This window comes from Ailuropoda melanoleuca, chromosome 14, assembly GCF_002007445.2.
Source record: "Ailuropoda melanoleuca isolate Jingjing chromosome 14, ASM200744v2, whole genome shotgun sequence".
NCBI classification, from domain to species: Eukaryota; Metazoa; Chordata; class Mammalia; order Carnivora; family Ursidae; genus Ailuropoda; species Ailuropoda melanoleuca.
Genome location: NC_048231.1, coordinates 2,541,929 through 2,553,950, shown reverse-complemented (window position 1 = coordinate 2,553,950; position 12,022 = coordinate 2,541,929). Strand labels below are relative to the sequence as shown.

Genomic DNA, 12,022 nt, shown 5'->3' with positions numbered 1-12,022 from the left:
GCGCTCACTGGAACTGGACTAAAACCGGGACCTCGGGAGCACGTGTGCATCCAGACTGATAATCGGAGCTCTGGAGCGCACAGTCGAACGAGACTGAAACCAAGATCTCGGGAGCGCGGGCGTGAACTGACTGAAAACCGGAGCTCTGGAGCACTCACTGGAACCGGACTGATACTAGGAGCTCGGGAGCATGCACACGACCAGCCGGAGCTCCGGAATGCGCATGAACCACACTGAAACAGGGAGCTCGGGAGCGCGCGGGTGCAGCTGACGGCTGGCGGTGTTAGAAACACAAAGGACAGAGACCTGCTGGCCCTGGAAGTGAGGGCTGGGACACTGGCTGTGGGGCGCACAACCCGGGACGCTGCGGGGTTTTTAGCAGCACCAACAGAAACAGAGTTAAAGTGGCCAGGAGAGCTCAGTGGAGAGCAGACTGAGATCTCTCTGTTCTAAGACAGAGGCTACGATACGGCCACTGCTGCTCTGACTCTCAGAAGAATCACAGAAAACCTCCAGGGAAAGCCACCAGAGAACAAAAGCCCGGAAATACCAGCTCACATTATGCCCATCCCCATCCCCATCCCCCCTCACAGGGGACACGGAGACTCTACCCAAACAGGGCTGCCTGAGTACCAGCATGGCAGGCCCCTCCCCCAGAAGGCAGGCTGAAAAATCAAGAAGCCCACATCCCTAAGAACCCTATTAAACAAGGGCACACTGCCTGGGTCCTGGTCAATAATTTGGGCTCTGGGCAACCCCGCAACCTCTCCTCATCAGAATGACGAGGAGGAAAAATCCCCCGAGCAAAGAAAAGATAATGAGTCTGTGGCCTCTGCCACAGAACTGATGGATATGGATATAACCAAATTGTCAGAAATGGAGTTCAGGGTAACAATGGTCAAGATGATGTGTAGACTTGAAAAGAATATTAACGAAAATACTAACGAGAATATAGAATCTCTAAGAGCAAAAATGAGAGCAAATCTGGCAGAAATTAAAAATACTATAAATCAACTGCAGTCTAAACTAGACGCTCTGACAGCCAGGGTAAATGAGGCAGAAGAACGAATTAGTGGAGGATGGGATGGTAGAAGAGAAAGTTAAAACAGAAACTTGACTCAAAAAAATCCAATCTCAAGAATGTAGATTACAGGAGATTACTGACTCAATGAAACATTCCAATGTTCGAATCATCGGCTTCCCCGAGGGGGAGGAGAGAGAGGTCTAGAAGAGATATTTGAACAAATTGTAGCTGAAAACTTCCCTAATCTGGCAAAGGAAACAAGCATTCGTATCCAAGAGGCAGAGAGGACCCATCCCAAGGTCAGCCACGGCAAACCTACACCATATCACGTCATAGTGCAATTCACAAATATTAGATCAAGGATACAGTATTGAAAGTGGCCAGGGCAAATTGATTTCTCACGTACAGAGGTAAAAATATCAGAATAACGCCAGACCTGTCTACAGAGACATGGCAGGCTAGGAAAAGTTGGGAGCATATTTTCAAAGCTCTATCCAAGAAGAACATGCAGCCAAGGATCCTTTATCTAGCAAGGCTGTCATTCAGAATTGATGGAGAGATAAGGACCTTCCAGGATGGGCAGAAACTGACCAAATTCGTAACCACCACACCAGCCCTACAGGAGATATTAAGGGGGGTTCTATAAAAGTAAAAGCCCCAAGAGTGATACAGAACAGAAATTTACAATCGATAGAAACAAAGACTTCACAGGCAACATGACATCATTAAAATCATCTCTCTCAATAATCGCTCTCACTGTGAATGGCCTAAATGCTCCCATAAAAGGCCACGGGGTTGCAGATTGGATAAAAAGACATGACCCATCCATTTGCTGTCTATAAGAGACTCATCTTGAACCTAAAGATACATCCAGACTGAAAGTGAAGGGATGGAAAACCATTTTTCATGCCAACAGACCTCAAAGAAAGCTGGGGTAGCAATTCTCAGACAGATTACATTTTAAACTAAAAATTGTAGTTAGAGATACAGAAGGACACTATATTATTCTTAAAGGATGTATCCAACAAGTGGGTATGACAATTATAAATATCTATGCCCCCAACAGGGGAGCAGCTAGATACACAAGCCAACTCTTAACCAGAATAAAGAGACATATAGATAATAATACGTTAATAGTAGGAGACCTCAACGCTCCAAACTCATTCTGTGAGGCCAGTATTACCTTTATCCCAAAACCAGGCAAAGACCCCATCAAAAAGGAGAAATACAGACTGATATCCCTGATGAATATGGATGCCAAAATTCTCAACAAGATCCTAGCTAATAGGATCCAAAAGTACATTAAAAGGATTATCCATCATGACCAAGTGGGATTCATCCCTGGGGTGCAAGCGTGGTTCAACATTCGCAAATCGATCAGCGTGATAGATCATATCAACAAGAAAAGAGTCAAGAACATATGATCCTCTCAGTTGATGCAGAAAAAGCATTTGACAAAATACAGCATCCTTTCCTGATTAAAACCCTCCAGGGTGTAGGGATAGAGGATACATTCCTCAATTTCATAAAAACCATCTATGAAAAGCCTACAGTAAGTATCATTCTCAATGGGGAAAAGCTGGAAGCCTTTCCCTTAAGATCAGGAACACGACAAGGATGCCCACTCTTGCCATTATTATTCAACATAGTACTAGAAGTCCTTGCAACAGCAATCAGACAACAGAAAGGGATAAAAGGTATTCAAATCAGCAAAGAAGAAGTCAAACTGTCTCTCTTTGCAGGTGACATGATACTTCATATGGAAAACCCAAAAGACTCCACCCCCAAACTACTAGAAGTTATAGAGCAATTCAGTAATGTGGAGGGATACAAAATCAATGCTCAGAAATCAGTTGCATTTCTATACACAAACAATGAGACTGAAGAAAGAGAAATTAGGGAATCCATTCCATTTACAATAGCATCAAAAATCATACGCTATCTCAGAATTAACGTAACCAGAGATGTAAAGGATCTGTATTCTAGAAACTACAAATCACTCTTGAAAGACATTGAAGAAGACACAAAAAGATGGAAAAATATTCCATGCTCATGGATGGGAAGAATAAACATAGTTAAAATGTCTATGCTACCCAGAGCAATCTACACTTTCATTTCCATCCTGATCAAAATACCAATGACATTTTTCAAAGAACTGGGACAAACAGCCCTTAAATTTGTGTAGAACCAGAAAAGACCCCGAATAACCAAGGAATTGTTGAAAAGGAAAAACAAAGCTGGGGGCATCACGTTGCCGGATTTCAAGCTATACTACAAAGCTGTGATCACACAGACAGTATGGTACTGGCACAAAAACAGACACATAGACCAATGGAACAGAATAGAGAACCCAGAAATGGACCCTCGGCTCTTTGGGCAACTCATCTTTGATAAAGCAGGAAAAAACATCCGGCAGAAAAAAGACAGTCTCTTCAATTAATGGTGCTGGGAAAACTGGACAGCTACATGCAAGGGAATGAAACTTGACCACTCTCTCACACCATACACAAAGATAAACTCCAAATGGATGAAATATCTCGATGTGAGACAGGAATCCATCGAAATCCTAGAGGAGAACATAGGCTCCAACCTGTCTGACATCAGCCACAGCAACTTCTTTCATGACACATCTCCAAAGGCAAGAGAAAAGAAAAAATGAACTTGTGGGACTTCCATCAAGATAAAAAGCTTCTGCACAGCCAAGGAAACAGTCAAAAAAAACTAAGAGGCAGCCCACGGGATGGGAGAAGATATTTGCAAATGACACTACAGATAAAAGATTAGTATCCAAGATCTAAAAGAACTTCTCAAACTCAATACACGTGAAACAAATAATCAAATCAAAAAATGGGCAGAAGATATGAACAGACACTTTTCCAATGAAGACATATAAATGGCTAACAGACACACAAAAAAAATGTTCAAAATCATTAGCCATCAGGGAAATTCAAATCAAAACCACACTGAGATACCACCTTAAACCAGTTAGAATGGCAAAAATTGACAAGGCAGGAAACAACAAATGTCGGAGAGGATGTGGAGAAAGGGGATCCCTCCTACAATGTTGGTGGGAATGCAAGTTGGTACAGCCACTCTGGAAAACAGTGTGGAGGGTCCCTTAAAATGTTAAAAATTGAGCTACCCTATGATCCAGCAATTGCACTACTGGGTATTTACCCCAAAGATACAGATGTAGTGAAGAGAAGGGCCATATGCACCCCAATGTTCATAGCAGCATTGTCCACAGTAGCTTAATTGTGGAAGGAGCCAAGATGCCCTTCAACAGATGACTGGATTAAGAAGATGTGGTCCATATATACAATGGAATATTACTCAGCCATCAAAAAGAATGATTTCACAACATTTGCAGCAACATGGACGGAACTGGAGGAGATAATGCTAAGTGAAATAAGTCAAGCAGAGAAAGACAATTATCATATGGTTTCACTCATTTATGAGTAAATAGCAGGAAGATCGGTAGGAGAAGGAAGGTAAGAAGGAGGGGGGGTAAGCAGAAGGGGGAATGAACCATGAGAGACTGTGGACTCTGGGAAACAAACTGAGGGCTTCAGAGGGGAGGGGGGTGGGGGATTGGGATAGGCCGGTGATGGGTATTAAGGAGGGCACCTATTGCTTGGTGCACTGGGTGTTATACACAAGTAATGAAACATGGAACACTACATCAAAAACTAATGATGTACTGTATGGTGACTAACATAATAAAAATTTATTTAAAAAAAAAATGGGCAGAGGACTTGGGCAATTTTCCCAAAAAAGACATCCAGATGGCCAACAGACACAGGAAAAGATGGTCAATATCACTAATCATCAGGGAAATGCAAATCAAAACTACAATGAGATACCATCTTATGCCTGTCAGCATGGCTAAAATCAAGAACACAAGAAACACATGTTGGCAAGGATGTGGCGAAAAAGGACCCTCATGCACTAGGAATGCCAACTGCCTCAGTCACTGTGGAAGACAGTATGGAGGTTCCTCAAAAAAATTAAAAACAGAATTACCACATTCCACTACTGGGTATTTACCTAAAGGAAACCCTAACCTGAAAAGATACGTGCACTCCCGTTTATTGCAGCATTATTTACATAGCCAAGATATGGAAGCAACCCATGTGTCCATGGATAGATGAATGGATAAAGGCATGTTACACATAAACAATGGGATATTACTCAGCCATAAAAAAGGATGAGATCTTGCCATTTGCAACAACATGGATGGACCTAGAGGGTACAGTGCTAAGTGAAGTCAGTCAGACAAATACCATATGATTTCACTCATATGTGGAATTTAAGAAACAAATGATAAAAAGGGACTAAAACAAAATAAAAAAGACTCAAACAGAACTGGTGGTTACCAGAGGGGAGATGGGTGAGGAAAGGGGATGAAGAGTACACATATCATGATGAGCACTGAGTAATGTACAGAATTGCTGGATGATTATACTGTACACCTGAAACCAATATAACACCCTATGTTAATAATTCAATAAAAATAAAACGTTTCCACACAATAACCACAGAATAACACAATGTTTGACCTAAAAAGGACCGAAGAAATCACAGTCTAGCCACTACACTTCACAGATGAGGAAACCAAGGCTTCTGACAGCTGTAATAAGCACTCAGGGGCAGCACCAAGAAGGAGCCCATGTCTCTAAATTCTACTCCACACCATCATTCAACCCTGGAAACACTACAGTTTCTTCTGAGAGAGAAGAACTAGAAGAGGCCTCCACATGACACGCCTTCCTCCTGCCCTGACCCACTGGAGCTGAGTCTTAGAGGTAGAAAGTAGGAGGTACACCCAACTTGCTCAATCTCTAGTATTCTTGGAGTCTGCTGCCTGGATAATTAGAAGGGAGCAGAAATGACTTGTGAGCAGTCTGATTTCCTTTTAATCTTTAAACAGCTCTCTAATATGTAGAAATTGGAGGGAATAAGTTATTATAAAAGTAGTATCTAAAGGCGCTAATAAACATACTAAAATGTAATTTGCAGTAGGTTACGGAGTCTCTCTTACGAAATGACTCATCAACTCACTTAGAACTAGATTTTCTTTCCCTGATTCAGGTCCCTATTTCTGATTCATTATAGAGTGCTAACTGAAGTACATGAACATTTTATATAGGAGAGATTCCTGGAGCAGAGATATAAGTTTCAAGCTAATTTAACTATCCATAGTAGTTACAGATAATAAACAAAAATTCAAAAACCTCATTTTATTAAAATAACCAATCATTTCCTCCCTCAAGTCTTTCCTTAGAGTAGATAAAAGTGACAAAATGAATTTGCTTATCTTCTTTAAACATACTGTATTGTTGATTGAAGATTACAAAGGAGAAATGGAAATAGTATACAAATGAAAAAATCTGAATCACCATAGAAATACTCTGTCTAGCTCCTGTACTACTACTCTACCTGAAAGTCATTCCCTCTCATTCTTTCACTAATGTAAAAGAAAAAGGAGTAACAGCATGACTCCAAAATAGGTCACAACTTACTTTCTCTGGGTTGAACTTTTTTATGAGAGAATAATGAGAAAGCACACATCTTATCAACAGTAGTATGCACCTGAAGACTGTGTCAAGGCACTAGGTTAGCAAGCTACACTTCTATTCCTTTCGAGTTAAAGGAATAACTCAGAGTTTTAACAGTGGCCTTCCACTGAAGTACTATAAAGAGGCACAAAATGGAGATCACAAAACAGGAACAGTGTCAAAACTAATATGACTATGACATTATTCCCAAATCACCAAAATATTAGAGCACTAAAGTAAAAACATCCATAATCAAGAAAATAAAATTGGGAACAAAATACAGAAGAGTACAAAATGTATATAATTACTGATGACTGTCAGTGTTGCCATTGTAAAAGTGTAAAATCAGTCCTATACACGATAAAGCATTTCATGTTTCCTTCAAAAAAGTATTAACAACCTTCAACATTTCAATAATTAAACACTTTCTATGTGGGCAAATTATGTGAAATGACTGTTTTTTCTCCAACGTGCTGGATAGTGAGCCTACTACTTCACTAATTTCCCAAGCAAATATAGTCCAATATACAACCTTTCATAAACTTAACAAGCTAAAAGCTACTGAGTGCCAACAATTACCAAGGATTACTAAATCAGTTGTACCATATCATATCATACGTACTATTCTCCTATTCAGTTGTTAAATCTATTTAAAACAAACAAAACCTTTAACAAAGGAAAAAAAAGATTTCCTACCTCTATTTCAGAAGCTGACATGTACACAGCTAGAGTAACCAAAGATAATACCAATATAATGTACGGGAAAGCATAATCTGAAAAACAAACATTGGTATTATATTGAAAATTAAATTTTCTGAATAAGCCATCAAAAAACTTCAGTATAACAGTATATAAAACAGTATAATTCTCCCCATAGGTGAAAACTTTCTCAACCAGTCCTATGAGAGACTTAAATCCTAATGCCCTAAGGGAGGGGTCAGCAAACTTTATCTAAAGGGCCAGATAGCAAAGATTTTTGGCTTTGGCAGCCATACGGTCACTGTTTCAATCACCCAAGTCCCCGTTGTAGTGGGATACAGCCAGACAATAAATAAAGGAATGGGTGTGGCTATGTTCCAATAAATAAAACTTTAGGGATAATAAAATGCAAATTTCACATAATTTTCACATGTTAAGAATTAATTACTACTATTCTCTTATTTTTTTCTACTGTTTAAAAATGTAAAACTATTGTTGGCCCAGCTTTAAAGACCCTACCTTAAGGCATCCATCGAATGTAAAGAATTAACTTCTGTCTATGCATCTAGAATACTAGTATGTACCAAACTTGGGAGAATTGAGAAAGTAATTACTCAAATAATTTTGTTTTGTGGTCCAGATGGGGGATGTTGGTTGAGAAAAGCTATAGAGTTTTAATTACTCTTTAGAAAAAAGTTCATGCATCAATAAACTTCAAAGGACAAATGGATCATTCAGTGTTCTTTATGTCAAAATTCTAGATATTTCAACTTCAAGCAAAATTTTTCTTATAAAATACTATCTTAAAATGCTTTCAATTTATAGCACACTAAAACAAATGAACAAACTGAGAATAAAGTCTTGAATTATTTTTCATATAATTATTTTAAAACAAGTTCAATTTATGAAACCACTAATCATTCTACATTGCAATGGAACCCATCTGGAACAATTACAAATGTTAATTCAGAAAGCAGAAGCCAGAAACTCTGACTTACCTATACAGGCCCAATTCCAACTTACTAAATAACTAAATGCCTTGTCTGACATTTAGAAAAACCTTTTATTTCAAAGACACCGATTAGGTCCTCAACCAACCATTCAAAAAAAAAAATCCTCTTAAAAATTTATAAAAAACAATGTTGCTAATGATACCTATTTAAGACTGTGTAGTAAAAAACCATCTAAGTTAAAAAAAAGAGAGGAAGTTTCCTACAAGGCCCAAACTTATGGATAGAAGAGGGTGGTCTTGGGCTCAGGCATGGTTCTTACTCTAGAGTGTATAACAATTTAAGATTTTGAGCTACTGGGCCTAGGGGTAAGGCCTGAGAATCTGAGTTTTAGTTCCCCTAGGGGTTTGGATCACACTTAAAAACTGGCTTCAATAATTCCAAGCAGGTAAAATTTGTCACAGACCTCTTCCGAATAACTCGTGTCCCCCTCCCTAGACCCAGATATCTTAAGCTACCAGAAGCCACTTGCTGCTCTACTTTGCTCAGACATCTATATTTCCTTGTTATGAACAGAATGTTTGTGTCCCCTAAAATTCTGCTGAAATCCTAACTCGCAACGTGATGGCATTTGGAGGTGGGGTCTTTGGGAGGATCAGGACACGAGGGCAGCGCCCTTGTGAATGAAATTAGTGCCCTTACATAAGAGAGCCCCCCACCACTTCCACCACATGAGGACACAATGGGCTCTTATCCAGACACCAAATCTGCTGTGCCTCGCTCTTAGACTTCCCATTCTCCAGGACTGTGAGAAAAAAATTTGTTGTTCGCAAGCCACCTCATCTGTGGTACCGCTACAGCAGTCTGAAATGACTAGGACACCCCTACAAACCAAAATTATCTATTTTCTTTTTTTTCAATATCAAAAAATTACGAGTTGGTATGATAACCTCTGTGACTAACCTCAGCAGACTGCATAAATTTATATTTAGTGCAAATGAACACTAACTCCTTGATCCTCACAATGAATGTGTTTTGAGCAGATGCTTGTTAACAAAATGATCTGATGTTCAGTACGGGACAAAGCATTTTTTGACATAGGCAGCTGCAGTATACGAAGCAACGGGGTCTGGCAGTCTCCCTGGGTGAACTTCCTAAACTCTGGCCCACTTTCCACAGCTTTTTCCCCTCAAGAAGTTCTACACAATAGCACCACCTGTAGTCTAGGAGCAGGGTGCGGGCTGACCATTTCTAAATCTTTCCAGCCTAGACAGCTCTCCTAAGCACCAGACTGGTATAAATAATTACCTGTACTCTTGTGAATATTCCATGAACAGCTAAAACCGGATTCACTGCTCATCAACCTGTTTTATTTGCTGCTTCTAATATTTCCTTCTGTTACTTCATTCACCAGTTCGTAAGTCAGAAAACTACTCTATCATATTCTCCTCCTATTCCCTCACCCCTATGTTTAATCAGTTCCCCAGTTTAGTTAATCCTATCTTCAAAATACTCTTCATTCCCAGTGTTTCTCTGCTTTAGGCCAGAGAGTCAGACTTGGCTAGCTGCACTAACCTCTTAACTGATCCCCCAGGTCCTCTTCCCCTGCCAATCCATTTTCCACACTGCTATCATTGAGTTCTCTTTCCAAAATGCAAACCTAGCTATGTCACTCTTCTGCCTAAATCCTTAAAGAGTAGGTCTCTATTCCCTAGAGCAAGAATAGAGCTACAGAGGCCAGCCAGGCAGGTAAGTAACAGAAGTGGGCCAAATCTAAGAAAATAGGGAATGTTAGGGGTTAGAAGGAGCTATACATTTTCAAATACTATGCGGGCCAACTGAAACAAAATATCTGAAAACTAGAATGAGGGATAACAGACCTCTGACTAGTCTCCAATTTCCTCTTCCCTTGGCCTCACCTTCACAGCCCCATCCTCCACCAGAACCAAATTCATTACCAAGCTACATAATGATGCCAGTCTTGCCTAGTTCCCCAGTAGGCTTCACATAAAAGATGGCATCTAACATCTCTGCAACATTCAATGTCACCTATTCAAGTAAGTACTATACCACATTCTCTCAGCTACTTATAGCTTTCCTACTAGTATGTCAGGTCTTTAACACCAACTTTTTCTTATTCTTCTTTTGAGTCACAATTCAGTCTAAACAGTTGCTGAATAAATGAATGGCTATATTAAAATAAAGAATATACTAAGGATTCTTTTACTGTACCTAAATGGCTTTAATAAAAGGACTCAAAAACTGAAGACATAACTTAATAAATATGTTAGTATATATTATCAACAGTAATTTCCATATATTATATGCAAAAACAAGTTCTTTTGTTTTTTAATTTATACTCAGGTTTTTAAAATATTCCTACTTAGGTTAAAAGCTTCAGATACAAAGTATTCTTTAAATAGAAATCAGCTTTGATTAGTTTGAGAATATCTATTCCATTCTAAGAAGCCCATTTTTAATTTTTTTATAAGACTGATTATGTTTTAGCAAAAATAGATATTTTCAAAGATTAAACAAACCATTTTAAAGAAAAAGATCCAAAATTATGCTTAGAGAAAATACTGTTTATCACACATTAAAATAAATATATTTCATTGACTTGACCCATGAAACTTACATAAAAGGCCTCCGCCAACTGCCTGAAGCACAGTTAAAATTGGGAAGAAGTAAAGTGCAGCATAAATACTTTTAAATCGATCAGACTTTCCTAACCCACAGGCAATCTTCTTTACCAGAAGGGGTCGGAGCAGCATCATCAATACCAAGCAGAATGCGTAATAGATAAATACAATGGTGTATCTGTAAAATAAAACAAGGAACCATAGCACTGAAAATATGTTTTAAAATATCTATTACTGATCAATTTAAAATCAAAGATGCTAAAAAAGATTTTAAAAGTGTATTAAGTCAGCCTAGTAACTCATAAGGTTTTAGTAATGTAAACATTTTTTATAGTAAGTTTCTAATAATAGAAGTTTGCATGCTTTTCCATGTCTCATCTAATCAAGTTCCCCTCAAAACTACAATTAGCAGTAAAGTATCCTGGTATTTTTCAATTTGTAAGGAACTAGGCTATATATACCAACAGAGAAAATAGCCTCTATTAGTCAATGTCATAGTGTTCCAAAGCTTCTGATAATTTTATGCCATTCCTTTTTGTTGACTCACAAAAGAAAAAAATTTCTATAACTTTTGGTAGTCCTGAAGCTTTTAAGTTTTTTTTTTTTGTTTTGTTTTGTTTTGTTTTTTTTAGTAATCTCTATGTCCAACCTGGGGCTTGAACTCACGACCCAGAAATCAAGAGTCACATGCTCTTCCGACTGAGCCAGCCAGGTGCCCCGGATAGTCCTGCTGCTTTCTGAAAAGTTTAGCCCCCGTCTGGCCATATAGTTACATTTAAATGGCTATATAAAGTAAATAATATGTATAAACCCAATGCTGATACCGTAAAATCTTCTGACAATTTTCAAAAACCACTGTTCTGTATGATTAATAAAACAAGGCACACAGGCCACTGCACAGTGACTACTGGTAAAGATGCTGAGGAAAAAAATAATTAATTCAAAGATGGTGAACATATCCTGATCAATGAAGTTGTGTGAGGATGTGGCTGTTATGGCTACAGAATGAGGGTGGAGAGCACCTATTTGCCGTCTCTTTTCTAATCTTAGTATTTGTTGACTCTCCTACTATATGCTTTAAAGATAATATAAAAAACACTATATATGTGACCAGCAGTAAATGAGTCTGATTTTGTTTCAAATAAGATG

The 12,022-nt window shown here is 38.7% G+C and overlaps 1 protein-coding gene across 5 annotated transcripts in view; it reads right to left on the bottom strand.

Moving 5' to 3' along the window:
• The window catches only part of JKAMP (JNK1/MAPK8 associated membrane protein), a 31,412-nt gene that overhangs the window by 7,267 nt on the left and 12,123 nt on the right, over positions 1-12,022 (bottom strand). For all 5 annotated transcript variants that reach the window (XM_002913023.4, XM_034642664.1, XM_011225490.3 and 2 more), the window contains exons 5-6: positions 10,870-11,051; positions 7,279-7,355 (exon numbers count right to left, since the gene is read on the bottom strand). In XM_002913023.4, coding sequence (XP_002913069.1) covers positions 7,279-7,355; positions 10,870-11,051 — 259 coding nt within the window. The remainder of the gene's footprint in view (positions 1-7,278; positions 7,356-10,869; positions 11,052-12,022) is intronic.